The sequence below is a fragment of the Hemicordylus capensis genome, chromosome 17 (genome assembly GCF_027244095.1).
Source record: "Hemicordylus capensis ecotype Gifberg chromosome 17, rHemCap1.1.pri, whole genome shotgun sequence".
NCBI lineage: Eukaryota > Metazoa > Chordata > Lepidosauria > Squamata > Cordylidae > Hemicordylus > Hemicordylus capensis.
In genome coordinates this window covers 8,985,852-9,007,211 of record NC_069673.1, presented here as the reverse complement: position 1 = coordinate 9,007,211, position 21,360 = coordinate 8,985,852, and the positions used below count along the sequence as shown (strand labels likewise).

Genomic DNA, 21,360 nt, shown 5'->3' with positions numbered 1-21,360 from the left:
ATGGGGTGTCCAGGTGCCAGTTATGTCACTTTGGATTGGCAAAATCCTCCCCCCTAGAGCAGGGTTCATGATTCACTCCTCATGTGTCCTTTTGGTTGTGTCCAACTCTGTACCTATCAACCAGAGGGGAGCTGGAGTCAGATAAGCTTGCCTCTTGATGATGGCCACTTGGGTCATGCGAGTCTCTCGCCAAGGCCAGAGATTAAATATTCCCATTCCGTGTAACAGCTTTGCCCTGGATGATAAGGGGGAAATATGCTCTCAGAGCCTTGTAGCCAAGGACAGCCTACGATCCGAGCGTCTTAAGGCTTCGCTGTCAGACGCGGGAGTAAATATTTGGACCGGATTTAAATGGGTGCTTGTGTCGCAGGCAGAGCTAACATTTTTTTCAGGTTGTGAAAAGAAATGTAAATAAATGTTGTGAGTTGGAGTACAAGGCTTGCTTTGAGACCTTTGCCACAGATTTCTAGTCTCTCTCCCCCCCCCCCACCAGCCGGTCCTATTTTCTGTGTCTTAGCTGCTGCTTGCAAACTATTGAACTAGAAGAGCCTTGTTTAACAACACACACACACACACACACACACACACACACACACACACACACACACACGCATGCACTGTCCTCTTCAGGACTTTGAATTTGGCGTCCAGGACCACAGGGCAACGATCTGGATGTGCCACAGTCCCATGACTGGGGGGAAGCGTTCTGTCCAGAATTGATGTGTAGTCTAGATCAGGAGCTCCCAACCTTGTCGTGTTGGACTACAGCAACCATTATCCCCCACTGCATTGGCTGAAGGGTAGGGACGAGGGGAGTTGTAATCTTGGGCAGGTGGTTGGGCAGGCATCAACAGATCTGGTGGCCAGCTTGCCAGTGATGCTTGCCCTCAGGCAAGGGTTCCTTCTCCAGCACCTAGTGCAAATAGAAGACCTTCTTCTCGCCTACGCCCTCTGCCAGAAAAGGCTCTCAGAGGATTGGTGGCCACCACAAATGATGGCTGGCTAGTGAGCTGAGCCTAAGCTTGTGGGTCGCTGGTTTTGGACTACAGCTCCCATCATCCCATAGTCTTTAGACCTGGAAGCAGGAAGCAAATATTTATAGTCAAGTAGTAGTCAAACCACATCTGGGGGCCTGAATCTCTGTTGGTGCGCACATTTTGTGATAGCCCTGTACATATTTTGTACAGGCACCGAAGCCTGTAGCTTCACCTTAGTATTGTTGCCAAGACGGGGTGGTTTGCCTCCAAATGTGCGAAATGTCTCCTTTTGCAAGCCAGGCATCTGCTCCCAACTGGCTTTTCTCTTTAGCCTGGCAAACGCAGGTGGCTGGAAATGCTTTTTCTATACTTCATATATAATTAAGCCACTTACTGGGGGAACACATAGGCCATGGAGGCATAATTAAACTTTAATTTGTTAGAATTTATGGCACCGGAGCGTGTGTTCTGCTGCTGAAATGCACGTGATCCATCTTGCCTACATAGCTTGCTTTTGTGAGCTAATTCTGCCCGAGCACCAGACCCTGCCAATTTCTACCACCCAGTCTGTTTTAACACAGCCTCAGAGGCCTTGTTCAAGTCCTGTTACTTGATTGTCTTAATATTTGCTTCTTGCTTCCAGTTCTAAAGAGGCACTTGTGTGTCACATTCAGAATTGCTGCTCTTTGCAGGCTTTGTTTAGTTTTGCTGCTGCCTTTATGATGGGGGTGTTTGGTGACGTAAAGGACGTGTTTGCTGTTGGCTGCCTTGTGGGTTGTAAACACGGGAAGGCGAGATGTACATATTTTCAATGAAACGCTGTGTGCTTTGTTGTTGTTACATTTATATCCCGCTCTTCCTCCAAGGAGCCCAGAGCGGTGTACTACATACTTGTGTTTCTCTTTCACAACAACCCTGTGAAGTAGGCTAGGCTGAAAGAGAACTGACTGGCCCAGAGTCACCAGCAAGTCTCATGGCTGAATGCGGATTTGAACTCGGGTCTCCCCAGTCCTAGTCCAGCACTCTAACCACTATACCACACTGGCTCTTTAGTCAAAATATTAGTGGTTGGGATGGAGCAAGCCATCAGGAAGGGATGTTGCCATGATGCCCTGCTTGCGGGGGAGGAAGAGGAGGAATTGAAGCCTTCCTGGAAGTACCTGGCTGACCACTGTTGGAAACAGGATAACGGACTAGTCGGACATTTGGTTGGATCCATTGGAGTGGGGGGTTCTTAGAGTCCCCTTCCACTCTGAGCTGCAGCAGGCCTTGACTCACTTTCTTTGGACCTAGGAGCCAGCCCCAAATGTTCGGAGCCAGGCAGCAGACAAAATGACGGGACTTAGTAACAGACATTGTGGAAGAGAAGAGGCTAATGGGAGATTACTTGTAAAAAGAATGGAAATGGCTACCTGGGACAAGGATTTTTATTGAACAACTCTGCCTCTGAATATCTGAGTGGAATTTCCAGGCAGCTTGGCTGGATTTGTTGGAGTCAACTCGTGGTGACCACAGAGCCCTGTGGTTGTCTTTGGTAGAATACAGGAGGGGTTGACCATTGCCTCCTCCCGTGCAGTAGGAGATGATGCCTTTCAGCATCGCAGCTGCGCAATATAGGTGTTTCCCATAGTCTGGGGAACACGCCATCAGGGATTCAAACCAGCAACTTCTGCCTTGCTGATCAAGTCACTTCCCCGCTGCGCCAATGGTCAGCCCCTCCTGTGTTCTACCAAAGACAACCACGGGGCTCTGTAGCCGCCAGGAGTTGACACCGACTCGGCGACACCCTTTATTTTATCGTGAGACTAGTTCATTTTTCTCCCCTTGGCTTGCTACGCGCTCCTTGTCTCCACGTGCAATCCGGGTTCCAAACCTTAGGTCTCCAGAAGTTGCGACCAGAGCTTGCACCACCCCGATCGTCCTCGGGCTGGGAAGGATCGGAGTTCTTGTCCAAACATCTGGAGGCCCAAAGTCGGGGACCCCGGGGCTCAAACACAGCCCTTGCCTTCATATTCTGTCAAGGTGTTCCGGCCCACCCCATTCCTCCGCCCCTGACAGGCGGGCCTGTTTCTCCCCCTCTGACTACATCCCTCTCCATGCCAGCGCACCGGATGAGCTGGCTGGGGCGCCCTCCTCTTGCGTGGCACAGCGCCGAAACCTGGGCAAGGCTGCCGAGGGTTGAGCCTGCCTGCCCTGACGTCGGCGTTGACGAAAAAAGCCCCGGCTTGAGCAAGCAGCTGGGTCACATGCTCTTGTCAAGAAGCCAAAGCTCCGTTGGCGGCCCGGGGAGGGCAGCTTCCCTTTTAAGCGAAAGGGCAGGGCCCGGGCAGCCAATGGCAGCCCGGGGAGGACGGCTCCTAGGCGTGAGTCATGAGACTTGCCGGCATTTCGGCATTTCCTCCCCGCCCGCCGCTGAAAGGAGCAACGTGGGCTGGCAGACGGCAGGAGCAGCTGGGGAGAATGCTGTGCCTGTGTCTCTATGTGCCGACCTTTGGCGAATCCCAGGCGGAGTTCGAGTACTTCGAGTCGAGGGGGCTGCCGACGGAGCTGAAGTCCATCTTCAGGCTCAGCCTCCTGATCTCCTCGCAGGAATTTTCCACCTACCTCCAATGGAAGCAGGTACGGGGGTCGGGGGGGGGGGGACGGGACGCCGCGTGTCCAGTTTCTGCTCTCCTTTTGTCTTGATCTTGCGGCGATTCCGCCACTTTCTTCCAAGGCGCTCCGGGGTGGTGCTTCTGTCTCCCGCCTTGATTTTACACTCTCGGCAACTCTGTAAAGAGGGGGAAAGCCGGCATGTAGTGACAGACCCAGGGGCAGCCGGTGAGTTTCCTGGTGGCGTGGGAATGGGAACGCGGGTCTCCCTAGGCTGTGCCCCACAGATGACACGGGCAGCCCGATCTGGGGCCGTCTTCCGCCTCGACAAGGTTTAAGTTCATTATTGCGGTTCAAGGCCAGAGGTTTCCCGTGTGCTGTGTGAGTGTCCTTCCCCACCCCACACAGTTCTCGTTTTCCGTGGCGTAATTGCCATGAATGGATTCTGCGAAGCTGTTTGCCCAAGACAACCTCGAGTGCTGCTGGGGATCTGAACTTCTGTTTCTCCACCCTCAAGGGGGCCGCCTACCTTGCTTCCACGGAGCATCGGTTTTCTTTCTTCTTAGGGTGTGTGTGTGTGTGTGTGTGTGTGTGTGTAGGCAGCAGTCAGGACAGGCAAGGCGAGGGAGAGCCATGCTTAGCTCATCGAGGGAGAGCCATGCTTAGCTCATCGGCTTCCCTGAAGATCAGGACAAGCCGCTTCAGCAGAATTTCACAATGCCCTTTCTTTGAAATGCCTTCAGGCTGCACATTTAGCCAGAGCCCTGATCTCTTGATCAGAACCTGCCTGTAACGTGACAGCTGCACTGCATGCAACTCAAAAGAGGGTGGAGAGAGAAAGATATTCTGTGGATGCAAAAGATGCCGGGGAGGAATGCCAAGGACAGAGGGCTGTGTGTGTGTCTGTGTGTGGCCGGGGTGGTGGTGGGGGTGGAAGGGCGGGCAGGTGTGTAAGATCCGTAGATGGAAGGGGCGTGCTTGCTGATGCCTTGAGAGTCTCCTCTCTCCCAGCAGACATGGGCGGGAGGGGAAAAGCAGCAAGCTGCCTTGTGAACAGAGGCAGCAGCTTTAAGGGGTCAGGTGTCCCGCCAAGCAAAGGAGAAGTCTGTGCCTGCTGCAGCTCAGGTGACTCTCTCCATTGCACGCTCTGGGGCGTCACAGGTGTGCTTGGAACAGCCCCGCGCAGCTCGCCGCTTGCCTCAGCCGGTTTGCAAGTGGCAGCTGACCCGGGGCTTGAGAAGCCTTCTGTCCTCGGCCCCCTCCCCAGGAATGCCTGGGTGTGTTCGCGGGCTTGGCAAGCAATAACTCCGGGGTGGGCAACCTTGACTCCCCAGCTGCAGTGGGACCACAACTCCCGACAACCCCCGGGTGATGGGAGTTGTAGTCAAGCCACTGCTGGGGCCCCATGGTGATGGCTGAGTGTGAATTGGGGTTGTCAGAGCTGGACTGGTCTGGCTGAAAGCATGCCACGGGTCCATGTGTGTGTGTGGCAGGCAGTGTAAGGGCTTGTGATGGCCTCCAGGGTCTTCTCGTTGTTGACGGCGCTTGTCTGCTGCTGTCCTGCCGATGCACTTGCTTCGCATTTTAAGAGGGTGGCTTGGAACATAAAGGGGTCATGGGCTGCAAGGTGGAGAGCCAGGTTTGCAGCACCGAGCATCCGTGGTCCCCTTGGCTAAGCAGGGTTTGCATTGAATGGGAGATGGCTTGTGAGCTGTAGACACTCTCCTTAGCGGGTAGATACACTGGAAGATGAGGCCATAGTTCAGTGGTAGAGCACCTGCTTGGCATGGAGGAGGTCCCAGGTTCCATCCCGGGCAGCATCTCCAGGTAGGGCTGGGAGAGACCTTGGAGAAGCCGCTGCCAGTCAGTGCAGACAAGACTGAGCTCGATAGGCCAAGGGTCTGACTCGGTAGAAGGCAGCGTCCTTGGCTCCTGGGGAAGCAGGAAAGAGGGCAGTTCAGGTAGCCTGGCCAAATGGCAGGGGGAGCCCTAAGACGGCCAGCCCTAGAGGAGCGGGTGGGAGGGATCTTGCCGCTTCCGCTCAGACAGGTGGAGTGGGGGCCGAGACAGTCGCACGACAAGCTTCCTTGGCAACCAGAAAGAGCTGGGGAGGTGTGCACCCACACGGAGTGGGATCTGTGGGTCGCAGGGGTGTGTGTGTCTCTCCCACTTAGAACCGCCCTCGTCTCATCACTGCTGCTAAGAGGTTTCCGGGGGGGAGACGGCCAACTTGACTTGATGTTCAAGTTAGTTGCTTCTTGGGAGACACTTGGAGTGGCTGGAGACGCAATCTCTCCAAGCTCTAGCAGTCTTGACGTCCTTCGGCGTTGGTCTGCATTTTGTCCATCACCTCCCACACGCGGGCTGAAGCAAAAACGGGTCCACTGGACAGCTGCTCTCTGCCCCCCAACCCAGCAACTCTTCATTTGCACGTAAGCGAAGGTGAGCAGCCGGCACGACTTCAAGGCCGTGGGGTGGCCACACACATCTCGCAAGATTCCTCCCTTTCATGCTGCAGCGCTGTGTCTTGGGTGCCGCCCTCCACACTGTGAAGGGCATAGGTGGCGGGCTGCTGGTTGGCACAGGCCAGGCGGGAATCCAACAGGGGCTGCACTGCGAAACGGAGGGTCAGCATTGTCTTGTGTGGGCAGTTGCCCCCCAAGAAAGGCGTTGGGGCAAGCATAAAGTAGGACAGTGCAGTCTTCACTATTTTTCCAGCAGGGGCCACTTAGACAAAAGTATACAGGACGTGAACAGGAGAGTTGTTTCCCCACGGTGCTGCTCTCTGCGGAGGGAGCTATGCTCTCCTCGGTGTTGGAAGGGCCCTTAAAGAGAGACGGAGCTCTCTTTTTGGAGCGCTGTGGGGAAAGTTCTGGGAAGGGTGCCACTTCCCAGCAGGCCCTGCACACCTTCCAGAATTGTGCAGGGCCTCAAGTGGTCTCGGTTTTCCTCCAAGGACACCCCCCCACACACACACAGCATGGGGAGACTGGCTGTCTCTGCTTGGGGCCAGCAGGGATGGGGCAGACTCTTCAGCCATGGCTGAAGCTTCACACAGGCCCAATAAGCAGTTAGTGTGTGGGGGGGGCACTTAGGATTGATGGGAGCCCCCAGCGGAGAACGCTGAGCCAGGGAATATTTGCAGGCCGAGCGGGAGGTGCGCCGTATTCCACTGAGTAAGCATAAAACCCGGCATCGGGGCTCTGGCTGCCTCCATGAACGGAGATTAATGAGTGGGCCCTGCCTGCACACAGGCAAGAACTTGAGGGCTGGCCGTGGCCGGAGCCCAAGGTGGTAATGTTAGAAGCCGTTTGCATCACAGCCATGTGGGTTCAGAAGGGGCAGCTCGTTTGGCAGGTGCAACCGGGCACGCTCTCCTCAGACATTCTGCCTCATGACCCCCGCGCAGGATGCTTCCCGGGGAGGAGAGATGGATCTTTGGCTTTTCCAGGAGGGTTTTATGAGTGTGAAATGGCATCCTCCCTCCCTCCTTCCCCTCCTCTCTCCCTCTCTCCATTCAAGGGGCAATTTTGCTATTGAGAAATCCTAAGCAAGCTGCTTGGCAGTCATCTGCTGGCGTGCCAGAGGTTTCTTTCTATCTTTAGCTCCCAAAGAGCGATCCTTCCTCTCTCTCTCTCTCTCTCTCTGCTTTTTACAACGGTCATCTGACAGTCTGCAGATTAGTGCCCCATTGGACCTAGGAAAGGTCACTGCAGATGGCGACGGGGTGTCCTTATTAAGGTTAGGTTAGGTGTTGGGTTCTCTGGAGGTCTAAGTATAGCAGTGAGAGAGGAAGGAGCGTGTCGATCTGGATTCTAGATGGCTGGGCTAGAGTGCTCAGGGATACAGTTTTTATGCCATGTGAGATGTTTTATGATCTTGGATGCAATGCGGGTTGCCACTCTCCTCATGATGAAAAGTATGCAAACCCATTGCCCTCACTCCGCAGGTCCTCTTTGTGGTCTGGTGCCAGCAAGTGTGAATTGTCCCCTTTGCTAAGGAGGGTCTGCCTTGGTTGGCATTTGGATGGTAGACGGCAAGTGAGCAATGCAAGATGTTCTCTGTAGGGGATCAGGCCCCTAGCTCGGCAGAAGAGCATTTGCAGGCAGGCAGTCCCAGGTTCTTACATGGCACCTTCGGCAGAGAGCCAGCGTGGTGTAGTGGTTAGAGTGCTGGACTAGGACCGGGGAGACCCGAGTTCAAATCCCCATTCAGCCAGGATACTTGCTGGGTGACTCTGGGCCAGTCACTTCCCTCTCAGCCTAACTTACTTCATAGGGGTGTTTTGAGGAAAAACATAAGCATGTAGTACACTCTGGGCTCCTTGGAGGAAGAGCGGGATATAAAATGTAAATAATAATAATAAAAAATGTTTGGCAGCATCGCCAGGTAGAGCTGGGAGAGTCGCCTTCCCGAATCCTTGAAGAGCCACTGCCAGTCAGTGTAGGCAATACTGAGCTAGATGGACTGAGGGTCTGACTCTGTCTCGGACAGAAACCTCTATAGCTCAGAGACAGTGTCTGCTTTGCGTGCAGAGGGACCCAGGTTTCCTCTCTGGCAGCATCTCCAAGTAGAACTGTGAAGCGCACCTGCCTGTAACTTTGGAGAGGCCGGTAACGGCCTGACTCGGTATAAGGCAGCTTCTTAGGTCCCTAAATGAAGCAGATGTCCTGATGTCGATGCAGAGTGGCCACTGCACAGTATTGCTTAGCTGCCTGCCTGGGGCAAGACGCCGGGTCCTGCTTCCCGCATGCTGGAGTGCCCTCACTTACCAACGGCCTGACCTTGCCGTCTCTGAATCGCTTCTGCAAAGATACTCTTTGCTCCTGAAATCTGGTTCCCCCTGGAATCTTGCACAAGTGCATAATTGCATAGTCACCAAACTAGTCTGTGCCTGTTCCGGAGCCACCTTTAGCTCCAGGAACGGTCCCCTGATGCTAGCTTTCAGCTGGCTGACACGTTTTTTGGCCGAGGTTGGTTCCCCCCAGAATTTCTTTGATTTTTCTGGGTGTTCCTTTGTATGAAAACATCATAACTTCAACAGAAAACTGAAAGTGGGCGTGGGAGAGGTTTGACAACCCTGGTCCTTTGGGAACCTCTCTCTTCTGTTGAAGTGTTTTTACATCCGAAGCAGGAGTTCTTGTTTTTGGGGAGGGAGGGCAGGGTGTTGTAGTAATTTAGCAGCATTCCAGTTTCCTGCGTTTGCAAGCCAACCTCTTTTTTTAAAAGTAGCTTGTGGGGCTTCTCGCGATGCTCTTCACACAGAGAAAATATGGTCCCATTGGAAATATGCTTGAAAGATAGAAGAAAAGTGGGTTGTCTGGGCAGTGGGAGAACCCTCCCCTTTCCAACTTTGACACTGATGTCGGGTATCAGTATAAGGCATAGCTTGGTGCCAATCGGAGAGATGCTCTGTGTGTCCTGTGGTGACAACTTTTTTTTTTAACAAGTAACTCTTACAGTGGGGTATTCCAAAAGTGAAAGCGAATTTCTAGCTGCAACCAGTGACTGTATTTGTGGATTCCTGTAAGGGGGGCGGGGCGGAGTTTGTTTCCAGTTAATACAACATACATACATAATATTTATTTGGTCCTTGACCAGCAGTTTTATAAATACAGACATTACAAACATAAACTAAACATTAGAACGTGCTTTGCAAAGAATATAACAGTATTCAGCCACAGTACTAATTTTATCTTCATCACATAAAGAAAATAAAAACCTCAATAATAAGTACAACATGGCTAGCCAAGTTCTCATTACATAAAGAGTGTGAGGAGTTGGACTGCAATTTATTATTACTGTTATTATTTATAAGATTAATAGCCCCTTCTGGTACTTACAGTCAGTGCATGTATTGGACTACAGGGTATGCTGCTTTAATCTCCCCCCGCCCACCCCCGGACATAACCATACCGAAGTGGATGAGGGAGTGACCAAAGCGATTTCTTTTATTACAGAAAATCGTAAAAGCTGGTGACAAGGACCTAGATGGGCAGCTGGACTTTGAGGAGTTTGTCCACTACCTCCAAGACCATGAAAAGAAACTGAGGCTGGTCTTCAAGAGCCTGGACAAAAAGAATGACGGTGAGTTCATGCGTGCGAGTAACTATTTGGAAGCAGGGACTAGATCAGGCCTGCTCAACTTGGGGCCCCCAGCTGTTTTGGGACTACAACTCCCATAATCCCCAGCCAGCCACAGTGGCCAATAGCCAGGGATTATGGGAGCTGGAGGCCAACAGCTGTAGGAAGGCTGAAGTTGAGCAGCCCTGGGCTAGACCTTGCTGACCTCTTCCTTCTGCCCTGAGCCCTTCCTTCTGGCTGTAGAGGCTGGAGCTCTGACCTGTTGTGCACTCTCCCTGCAGGCCGCATTGATGCCCAGGAGATCATGCAGTCCCTCCGGGACTTGGGAGTCAAGATCTCCGAACAGCAGGCTGAGAAAATTCTCAAGAGGTGAGTCGTCCAACTGGAGAATGCCGTGCAAGGCTATATTTTTGTCTTAAGGCTTCGTTTGTTGTGCTCCTTCTCCTCCCACCCCCGTGAACCTCTTCCTGTGAAACAGTCTTACCTTCCCCCCCTTCTATAGCAACTGTGCTAAAACTCCTCTCGCGCCTCAGGCTAATAGCTGCCCGCATCTCTTGCTTGGAATTATAGGGGCAATTTGAAGCTCAAACAGAAGGCTTGAGAGCATGTGATAGTCAGAGCAAACAGAGCTCTGCTTCGGGAGGCAGCATGGTTGGTCGCTCTGGGGTGGCTTCTGCAAGGAGGGGCTCCTGGTTGTAACTTTCCATCCTGCAGAGTGGACAGAGAGAGCGTTTAACCTGTTTTCTGCTTGACCATAAGAACAGCCCTGCTAGATCAGGCCCGAGCCCATCTAGTCCAGCACCCTGTTTCCCACCAGATGCCTCCGGGAAGCCCACAGGCAAGAGCTGGAGGCAGGCCCTCTCTCCTGCTGTTGCTGCCCTGCCACTGGGATTCATTGGCAACTTGTCTCTGAAGCTGGAGGTGGCTTATAGCCTCCAGCCTCCGGACAGCCATTGATCTGTCCTCCAGGAATTTGTCTACGCCCCTCTTAAAGCCATCCAAGCTAATGGCCATTGCCTCAGAGAGTTCCGCAGATTAATTATGTGCAGTGTGGAAAAGCACCTCCCCTTGTCAGTCCTAAATTTCCTGGCAGCCAGTTTCAGGGGACGGCCCCTGGTTTGCTTGGCTGCAAGGTGGCCAGGTTCCACGCAGGCAAGCCAGATACTTAAGATTTGGCCCCTTTTTTAGAAGGGCCGCTGTCGTAGCCGCAGATCCTGCACTGCCGAGAAGCTCAAGTCCAAGGTACTCCTAGAGGTGCATGTTCTGGTCCTCGTTGCTTTTTGTTTGTACGTCCAGCTTAACACGCAGAGATGCTCACCACTGTTTGCATGCAGCACTAACTTCTAACAATCACTGATTTGTCCCTTTCTCCCTCTTTGCCGCCTCCCCCTCTGTCTGTCTGTCAGAATAAGGACGGGGCACTTCTGGGGTCCTGTCACCTAGTAAGTACCACGGAGTGTGTTCTTGTCTGGCTCCTTGTGTCGTGTGTGTGTGTGTGTGTTTGTTTCCTCCCTGCTCCCCTGTGAAGGCGGTAGTGTGTAGCAAACCTTAAATGAGTTTTGGTGGTGGGGTAAATGCAAAACCAGATTGATGAAACTTCTGTCCTGTGTCTGGCTCATGCTCCAGTGTGGGGTGCAATCTGTACAGTGTTATGCAACTCTGCCTCCTGCGGTTTGGACTCGTGCTTCCAGAGTGGTGTGTAGTCAGAAGCGTACCATTTTAGAGTTGGAAGACAACCTGGAGGGCTTTGAGTCCCGGCTCAGGGCAGTGATCTGCAACAGGCCATCCTGTTGAAACCGCTGCAGCCTCTGTACAGAGAGACATAAAACTGGGCACAAGGGAACAACACACGGCGGCCATAAAACTGTCAAAGAGCAGGGAAACAAACATACTGAGTGGTATAACTCGGGGAGAAGCACAACAAAATCCCAGCCGTCTCCACTTGTTTGGGGAACACAGAGAGAGAGAGAGAGAGTGTAAATGGCCCACGAAAGGTCATTCCAGGTCTCTGGAGCGGCAACCAGCAAGGCCCTGGGGGATCGGGTTTGAATCCTTAAGGCATGGTGCACAGATGACAAAAGAGGCCACCATGCTGAGCTGCAGGATTGCTCTTCCGTGTACACATATCTAAACCCGAAACGGAACTAGCCCATTCTTTGATTAACATATTGGTGAACCCCCCAAAACAAATGTCCCTGGGCAGTTTACATCTGCAGAGCCTACCTGTTGCTACTGCCTGCAGAGGACGTTACGAAATGTGGGCTGCACCCCACCCTATCGCCAGGCCTGAGCTGGAGCGTGGCCTCGCCTAGCTGACCAGAAGCTCTTTTAAACTCGGCAAGTAGCTGTTGCTGCTGCCTCGAACAGGGAGAGGGAGGCACACGTTAGGAGTGTGTTTGTGCGGACTCAGCAGCCTCGGGGAGTGTTTAGAGTGGGTAAGGCTGAGCTCACCTCTCTCTTCGACTGCTGTTCATTGTGCTCTCCCCATTGATCCCTGCAGCATGGATAAGAATGGGACGATGACCATCGACTGGAACGAATGGCGGGATTATCACCTGCTGCACCCCGTGGAGAACATTCCCGAGATCATCCTGTACTGGAAGCACTCCACGGTATGAGGAACTCGAAAACCCCTCATGCGCAAAGTGTGTGTGTGTGTGTGTGTGTGTGTGTGTGAAGCCCATGGATGGATCTGTGATGAAGGCCCTGCTCTTTCATGTCCCTCCCCCCTCCCTTCCTCCCTGGGCTTTTATCAGCAGTTTTCATTGAGCGCTAACGGCTTTGGTGTGCCGGCTGATTCCGGCTTCTGTCCCTCCTGGGTTTTATATGCCTTCCGGCCTGGCTTCTGACACCTCTGGCACAGGTGAGAGCAAAGGTTTCCCAGGGAGTGGAGGCACAGGTGAGCGGCTCAGCTGGATCGCAATGTCCCCGAGTGACTGGTTGCTGCTAGTTTGTGGCCTGCCAGTGCTGGGAGCCGATAGGCGTTGCTTCTGACGAACTGGGCACCCACTGCTGGGCAGTAAGGCCCAGCCAGCCGGCAAGCTCCAGCTCTTGACTCCCCATCCTGTTCCCCTTGGCTGCTCTTTTTGGACCCTGGACATCCGTCGGCGGGGCTGGCCGGCAGCCAGCTCTCTGGACTGGAACTATTCCGATGTGAAGAGTGCCCCCCCCCTCCCCAGTCACCATTCAGAAAGGCCTCCTGGCATATTTAGTTTTTGTGACTTGGGCGCAGGGGCAGAACAAAACTGCTACTGTTCTGTGGACGAGATGTGGGTCTTAAATAGCCTGAGTTGATTTGCCCACCCCTTGGTTCGAATCCTGGCGCCTGGGAGAGCAGGATGGGCCCTCCTGGCCCTGCTGCAGACCACAGCTTCTCATGCCGCGCCCCTTTGCCTTGCAGATCTTCGATGTGGGAGAGAACCTGACGGTCCCAGACGAGTTCACGGTGGAAGAGAGGCAGACGGGCATGTGGTGGCGGCACCTGGTCGCAGGCGGGGGCGCAGGCGCCGTTTCGAGGACCTGCACGGCTCCCTTGGACCGCCTGAAGGTGCTCATGCAGGTAAGCTGGGATGATGAGGGCGCTCTGCCCTTCCATGTGCTACTGCTCCCCCTGAGCTCCGTAAGAGCACAAGAGAAAACCCCGCTGGATGAGACCAAGGGCCCGTCGAGCCCAGCATCCTGCTTCATGCAGTGGTCATCCAGGGGGCATCTTGGATGGCCCTCCAAGTGGGGAAAAGGGACCAGGTGCTAATGCTCACCTTCCCTTTGGTGTTCAGGGGCTTGCCACCTCTGATCCTGGTGGAAATCGAGAGCCATCCAGCCTAGAAGCCCCTGGCAGCCCTGTTCTCCATGACTTGGTCTAAACTGTTTCAAAAACAAGCCAGATCGTGGCCATCACCGGGATTCGGTCGAGTGGGCCAAAGCGACCAGTGTCGGAGAGGCTGGGCTGAGCTTGGCTCCTTGAGGATATTCCAGGACCCTCTCTGAATGTGAAGCATTTAAATTTAAAAAAAGGTTTTTTGTCCAATGTTCTTCCTCGTAAAGCACCTGAGCATTTTTTGGGTGCCGGACAGGATGGGTTGGTGTATGGCCTAGCTTTGGCAGGACAGGTGTTCCCTTTGAGCTGGCTGTGAGTGCTCGAGCTGGACACGAGGTGACCTGTGACTGGCTGGCTGTTCCTCCCTGTTCTTGGCACGAAGGGCGGAGGAGCGTAACCGCTGTTGGAAAGCACATTGTGAAACCAGGAATTTGTACTTTGCCTAGCAATGGTCAGGACTGACCGGCCTGATTCTCCCCCCCCCCGCCCCAATCATCCATTCTTCTCTGGTGCCAAAGTCCTTGATTGGGGTGTGTGTGTTGTTGTTGTTGTTTTTTTTACTGCCGCTCATTCCACCACTTGCTGAAGTTCCTGATTTTAGTAGGAGTCTGGTATTAACATCCAGTAACAGCAACACGGTCTCTTCCTGTTAAATCTGGAGGCAAATGGAAACTTCGCTATTAAACTGACCTAGAGATGCCGTCTGCCTGAGGGGAGCAGTGTAATAAATCGGCCTGGGTTTGACCTGAGATTCTTGCCTCTCCTCAGGTTCATGCTTCTCGCACGAACAACATGTGCATCGTGGGGGGCTTCACCCAGATGATCCGAGAGGGGGGCACCAGGTCGCTCTGGCGGGGGAACGGCATCAACGTCCTGAAGATTGCCCCGGAGTCAGCCATCAAATTCATGGCCTATGAACAGGTAAAGCCAGGGACCCAGATGTGTCAGGCCTGTGGGGGCTGCGAAGGTGGCTGGGGGTGTTGGTGATCAGTTTTTGCCCCACTGTTGAGGCCGAACAAGGGGAGAAGAAAAGAGAGGGCTGGGAAAGACTCCTGCCTGTCAGCTTAGAGGAGCTGCTGCCAGGCCATGTAGACAACACTCGCCAGCACCACTGGGGAGGAGAGCCGGCCTGGTGGTAGCAAGCATGAAGTGTCGCTTTTGCTAAGTGGGGTCCGCCCTGGCTTGCATTTGAGTGGGAGATGTGTGAGCACTGCAAGATACTCTCTTTAGGGGAATGGGGAAGAGCCTTTGCCTGCTTGCCTGCAGAAGGTCCCAAGTTCCCTCCCTGGCTGCATCTCCAAGACGGGGCTGAGAGAGAGACTCCTGCCTGCAGCCTTGGAGAAGCCGCTGCCAATCTGGGGAGACAATCCTGAGCTAGATGGACCAAGGGTCTGACTCTGTATAAGGCAGCTTCTTACATTCCAATGCTGTGACTCGGTAGAAGGCAGCTTCCTGCGTTGACACAGGGGACCGTTGCCTCTAACTAAACAATGCCCCCCACCCCTGTTCTTCTTTTTAGATCAAGCGCTTCATTGGCACTGACCAGGAGGTGCTGAGGATTCACGAGAGGCTGGTGGCGGGCTCTCTGGCGGGAGCCATCGCACAGAGCAGCATCTACCCCATGGAGGTGAGTCTCTGAGCTAGCCTTTGGGGAAGCAAGAACCCGCGTCCGCCTCTTCTCCCTGGCTACAACTCAGTCTGGTTCCAAATGCTAGAGGCCCTTCTGGGGTGGTCAGTTGGTGAAATGGCTCGTGGGAGGTCAGACCTGGCTATGCTTGCCCGGCGGGGAAGAGGCCTCTATTGGTTGCGTTCCTTCCTCTGCCTGGCGTTTCTGACACCCCTGTTTCCCTGACGGGTTAGGTCCTGAAGACACGCATGGCCCTCCGCAAAACAGGGCAGTATTTAGGGATGCTGGACTGCGCCAAGAACATCTTCCGGAAAGAAGGGGTGATGGCGTTCTACAAAGGCTACATCCCCAACATGCTGGGAATCATTCCGTACGCTGGTATCGACCTGGCGGTGTATGAGGTGAGAGGCCCGGGAGCTGAGAGGAGGGGGCTGGGAAATGTAACGAAGGGACGTGAGATGGCATCAGGGAATCCATAGCTCAGGGGCAGAGCGTCTGCTCTATGCGAGAAGATCCCAGATTCAGTCCCTGGCAGCACTTCTGGGTTGACCCGGGAAGGACCAGGGCTTGAAACCCTGGAGACCCGCTGCCAGTCAGTGTGGGCAGCTGTGAGCTAGATGGGCCAAGGGTCTGGCTCAGATGGCAGCTTCCTAAGCTTGCCAGGCACTCAAGAAGTTCAAAAAAAGTATCAGGCTGCCTTGTCCTGCTTTTGGGCTGCTCCAAGGGGAAAGAGCAGCGAGCTGCTCACGGAGAAGCCTGAATCGCTTTGGCACGACGCTTATTTTCAGGGTTTGCCGGGAGAGACTCCTGCCTGAGGCTGCTGCCAGTTAGTAGATCGTTCTGAGCTAGATGAGCCGAGGGCCTGTCTCCATATAAGGCAGCTTCCTATGTTCACATGCTTGCAGAGGGGCGGTCGTTTAGTGGCAGGGCATCTGCTTGGTGTGCAGAAGCACCCAGTTTCCGTCTCTGATACCTCCAGGTAGGGCTGGGAGAAACTCCTGCCTGCAACCTTGGAGAAGCTGCTGCCAGTCGGTGTAGACCAGGGCTGCTCAACCTCGCCCCGCAGCTGTTCTTGGACGGATTGATTGATTAAGTGCCGTCAAGTCGGTGTCGACTCTTAGCGACCTCATAGATGGATTCTCTCCAGGATGAGCTGTCTTCCACTTGGCTGTTAAGGTCTCTCAGTGGTGCATTCATTGCTGTTGTGTTTGGACTACAACTCCCATAATCACCAGCCACACTGGCCAATAGCCAGGGATTATGGGAGTTGTAGGCCAACAGCTGCAGCAGGGCCGAAGTTGAGCAGCCCCGGTGTAGACAATAATGAGCTAGATGGTCTAAGGCTGCGACTTTTGCACCTACACCATCTAAGCCAAGCCGCAGCGTCATTCGCCTCCCAGAACTATAGATCCCTGAAGTGGTGGTTGTATGAACACTGTAAGTCCCAGGAGGGGCCCCCTTTCGGAGCTTGGGGTTCTTGGCTGACCCATCTCAGCTAACCCTGGGCTTGTGTTTGGTGTCCACCCTAGACACTAAAGAACACCTGGCTGCAAAGGTATGCTGTCAACAGCGCCGACCCGGGAGTCTTCGTTCTGCTGGCCTGTGGCACCATGTCGAGCACCTGCGGGCAGCTGGCCAGTTACCCTCTGGCCCTGGTCCGGACGCGGATGCAAGCGCAAGGTAAGACCTCTCGAGGGCTTCGCAGGCCGAGGCTGTAGCCCAGGGAGTCTGGGCCCTTCAGTGAGGCGCTTCCCAAAGGGTGGCGCCACAAAGGCCTCCTAGCTGATCACCATTGCCTGCACGTAGATATCGTCAAGGGCCATTGTGGCTGGAAATAGTGGGAGATGAGAACCTGTGAGAGGCCCTCTTGGGCTAGAGCATCCTTCCTTGTGCACTTGCCAGCCAGATGCTTCCAGAAAGCTGGCCCCAAAGCTGTAGCCTCTGCCCATTGCTGCTCCCCTGTGAGAATTCAGTATTTATTTATTTATTATTGATCACATTTTTATACCGCCTGGTATGTAAATCCCGAGGCGGTGTACAAATCCCAACATCAAAATCACAGGTTTAAAATACAGAAAACACGATAAAACATCTAAAACGAATTATTAAAATTCCAACTAATAAGCTTGCGAGAGCTGGGAAGTCGTGAGGGCCTTCCTGAAAACAAACAGGGAAGGAGATGCTCTTATTTCAGCAGGGAGCATATTCCAAAGCCATAGAGAAAGCTCGCTCCTGAGTCCCCACCAGACGAGCTGGTAGAAACCGTAACCGGACCTCTCCAGAAGATCATAAAAGGCGAGAGGGTTCATGACAAAGGATGCTTACAAGTTTGATATTCAGTGGTATACTGCCTCTGAACATGGAGGATCAGTGCTTTTCTGACTAAGAACTGATGAAAGAACATCTCTCATGAATGTGTCCAATGTTGTACAAGCAATCGAAGCTAGTTGACATCACCACCTCTTGGGGCAACACATTCTGTAAATGATGCATGAGTGAAGAAATACTTGCTCGCGTCAAAACCAAAGTCCAATCAGTTTCATTGGGTGACACACACCCAAGTTCTAAAGTTTATACTAGAGAGAGATGAAAGTTGTCTGGTCTTGTGGCAGCAAGCATGACGTGTCCCATTACTAAGCAGGATCCACCTTGGTTTGCATTTGAATGGGAGACTTGATGTGTGAGCACTGTAAGATCTTCCTCTCGGGATGGGGCTGCTCTGGGAAGAGCACCTGCCTGCTGGCACGCGGAAGGTCCCAAGTTCCCTCCCTGGCAGCATCTCCAAGATAGGGCTGAGAGAGATTCCTGCCTGCAACCTTGGAGAAGCTGCTGCCAGTCTGTGTAGGCAATACTGAGCCAGATGGACCAAGGGTCTGAGTTGGTATATGGCAGCTTCCTATGTTCCTATGTATGACTTCATCATCGTCTATAAAGCAGTAATACCCCGCAAATGCTGTTTGTGCATTTGTATTTCCTTGGGCTGGGCTGGAGTTGCACACAGACCCCTTTGAAATGAATGGGGCGTCCTGCAGCGGTCTGAACAGAGCCCAGTGGCCGCCGTCCTGCAGCGGTGGCTCACTTGCTGCTCCAGATCCGTGCCTCTGACTCGGCACAGCCACAACTGACCTCTCTCTCTCTCTCTCTCACGCCGATTTGTAGTTAGAGAGCTGTAGCTTCAGCCTGCATTGGCACACACAGCCAATTTTGAGTGCATGCCTCGCAGTGTCGGGCCCCGAAAGCCACCGTGCGTGTCTGACGTCTCTGAAATGGCTTCTCTTTCTAGCTTCAGTGGAGGGTGCCCCAGAAGTGACGATGAGGGGCCTCTTCAAGCACATCCTCCAGACGGAGGGAGCCTTCGGCCTCTACCGGGGCCTGGCCCCCAACTTCATGAAGGTGATCCCGGCGGTGAGCATCAGCTACGTGGTCTACGAGAACTTGAAGATGACCCTGGGCGTGCGGTCCCGGTGACCCGGTGGCCTCGGACCTTGGAACTCTTGAACGGAAGAAAGCAATCTTGGGGCCACGACCCCCAGGGTGTTGGGTCATTTCATTCTGTGAATGCGCCGATTCGAGGCGAAGCCGACGGAGCCAAGCTGTGAAGATCCCAGGCGGGGTGTCGGGGGATGGAGAGGAGGGAGGTCTTGGGCCTTGTTGCTGCATCGCTACCGCAGGAGCTGCGTGTCCCATCCGGCAATCATCCGTCACTAAGCAGTCCTCCCTGCACACAAGGGGCCAAACTGGGGATCCAAGGGGGAAGGCCTGGAGCTGTGAGTGCCGGCCCGGCTCTAGCAGAGTCTCTTCGGAGTTCTCTTCCGAGTCGGAGAAGGTGGTTGCGCCTTTGGAAAAAGCTTCTTTTTGTCGAGGAGTTGGAACCCCTACCCGTTGCTCTAAACCGGCCTTGGGTAGGAGCCGCTGCTAGGCCGAAAGTGTTGTGTTTACATGCATTCCTTTGGACAGGAGCAATTTGTGTGGGAGATTCTGACCTGCGGCTGGAAGGCCACGCCAACTTCCTGCCCCAGGCTTGCAAGTTGCTTTGGGCTAGCCTGGCAGAGTCAAAAATGCTTGATTTTTTTGTAGATCTGCGTGTGTGTGTCTCTCTCTCTCTGTGTCTTGCTCTAACTGCTAACCAGATGCACTTATGAATGGAAATAGCGTCCCAGGGCCTGCATGCCTCCATCTGCATGCCCGGTGGGAGGAAGCTGCATGCACGGCCTCACCTTGAAGGGCTTCACCGAGCTACGGACAAGGCTGCACTGCTTTTGAGCCATCCGGGTGGAGCGTGGGCGAGAGTGCGGACACCTCTCCTCCCCGCCGGTAGCATTCTGCATGGTGCTTTTGAACACGATTCTGCCAGGTTTGGTGGGCAGCAGAGCCCCCTTCCTGAAGTGGCCTTGGCTGCTGTATTCTTCTCCTTGCCGTCTTGACAGATGGATGCTGGAGTCTGCATGTGGGCTGGCGAATCCGGGCTAGGAGGTGCTTTGTTCCTGGGAGTGGGCTGGCTTCAGCTGAAGGGGAGGAGGGGACCTTGGTGGGGGCGCCGAAGAGCGGTGCATGTGTGCTTTCCTTTCTGCCGGGTGCTCTTCGTAGGGAGAAGGGACGGTGGTGGCTGCAACGTCAGTGTCCTCTGTATCGTGGGCTACCTCGGGTCCGTCTGCTCAGGCTTCTTGAGGGGGGCCAGCATCACATTCCATTCCTTGTTTTTACTGCTTCAGACATATTTATTTTGTATTTATTTGAAGACGAGAGTTATTGTCCAACTATTTTTATAGACCTGTTTAAACATAGTTACTTATTTGTCTTTGGTATTCTTCTGTGTTTTTGTAGAGATCCTGTATTTATGTTCTTAAAACCGTTTTGCACATTTTACCTAATAATCACTAGAAACCGGCGGGGGGGGGGGGAGGCTCAGTCGCCCTCTCCGTGGGCTGCTCTGCTTGTCTGGCATCTGACCTTGACTGAGGACCTCAGCTGATTAAGGTGAAATCCTTGTAGCAAAAAGCCTGGGCTCTTTAATTGGCAAGAAGTCGTTTTCCCGAAACCAGGGTGCCAGAGGGTCCACTGTTGGACGCTTGCCTTATCCTGGGATGTCCTCGTGTTAAATTTCCATGTTGGGATGGGTGCCGGTCAAAACGGGACTAGGTCTGTGCAAGATGGATTTTACTTTAATGTTTGCGATGGCGAATAATGAAAAGGGCTGATTTGGACGAGGGGAGAGAAATCTCAGGGAGAGAGAGAAGGACAAGATGCCTGTTTCCGATCACATGGGAGGAAGGCAGAAGCCCTTCTCCAGCTGCATCAAAAGGAAGCCCCCAGGCACAGCAGTGGCTGTGACCAGCCTGTAGATGCTCAGTCTCCCAGAAAAGTAGCACCGTCTGGAGTGGCTTCTCTCTCTCTCTCCGGCTCCTCTTCCTGCCTGGGACGGACCCACTGCTGCTTGGAATTAGCGGCCTATGGGTCTTTAGTCCATATCCGGATCAGTGGCGTGACTTGTCTCCCCTCTGCCGACCGCCCCACCTTGCCGTGAGTCACCTTGCCCCTCGGGGCAACTCCTTCCTACCATTTGTGGCCTGACGAGAGCATTCGGAACACGCCAATCAATGCAAGATGAACTGTTTTTTGGTAACTGTAACCCGGGTTTATGAAGAGCCGATCTTAACCAACGGGAAGCCGTTGATGGTAGACGACTGTTTGCTAATAAAGGTTTATCAAAGATGCTGGCGTTTCCCTGGTCTTTGTTGAAGAGCTCTCTTCTTCTGAGCTGCCCAAGACCGAGCTGTGGGGTCCATCCACCCCTACAACAGGCTTGCTAAAAATGGCGTGCACTGAAAACGGTCACCGAGGGAAGAATGCACGTCGGCTGGCTGGTCCCGAATGCCTTGTAGAAAGAGAGGAGGGCGGGCTGGTTCTGGGTCTGTGACTTTCCAGTACGGTGGGAATGTTTCTACCATGATACTGGCCTGTGTGACCGTTCCGGCCCCCAGTCGTAGCAGGCTGGTGGGATTCCTCCTCGGAGCCGTGAGCTCTTTCCCAGGGAAGGGGTGTGATCTTCCCTGACCTCTCCCAACCCATTACGCCTTGGGTCTCCTGGCTGCCACACAGGAAGGTGGCTTGCTCTAGCATTCTGGTATTGCTAGGATGGAGAGATGAGCCCAATAACGACATGTTAAGGAATTCTAAGTTTCTGAGGCTACCTTTTGGAATCGAAAAACCCCTGTTGGCCCACATAGTCATGGCACCCCTCTTTGAAAGTGTGTGAGCGGCCA

General features: G+C 53.7%; 1 protein-coding gene across 9 annotated transcripts in view; it reads left to right on the top strand.

Annotated features, from left to right (window-relative positions):
• SLC25A25 (solute carrier family 25 member 25) overlaps window positions 1-20,811 on the top strand; it is a 53,761-nt gene extending 32,950 nt beyond the window's left edge. For 2 of the 9 annotated variants that reach the window (XM_053282313.1, XM_053282309.1), the window contains 10 exons: window positions 9,530-9,656; window positions 9,935-10,022; window positions 10,842-10,895; window positions 12,154-12,265; window positions 13,054-13,212; window positions 14,239-14,391; window positions 14,990-15,097; window positions 15,331-15,498; window positions 16,627-16,777; window positions 18,381-20,811. In XM_053282313.1, coding sequence (XP_053138288.1) covers window positions 9,530-9,656; window positions 9,935-10,022; window positions 10,842-10,895; window positions 12,154-12,265; window positions 13,054-13,212; window positions 14,239-14,391; window positions 14,990-15,097; window positions 15,331-15,498; window positions 16,627-16,777; window positions 18,381-18,565 — 1,305 coding nt within the window. In that variant the 3' untranslated portion in view covers window positions 18,566-20,811. Of the gene's footprint in view, window positions 1-3,355; window positions 3,597-9,529; window positions 9,657-9,934; window positions 10,023-10,841; window positions 10,896-11,059; window positions 11,096-12,153; window positions 12,266-13,053; window positions 13,213-14,238; window positions 14,392-14,989; window positions 15,098-15,330; window positions 15,499-16,626; window positions 16,778-18,380 lie in introns of those variants that run through there. The other 7 variants (XM_053282305.1, XM_053282310.1, XM_053282307.1 and 4 more) reach the window with 5 other exon arrangements.
• Window positions 20,812-21,360: the final 549 nt, after the last annotated feature.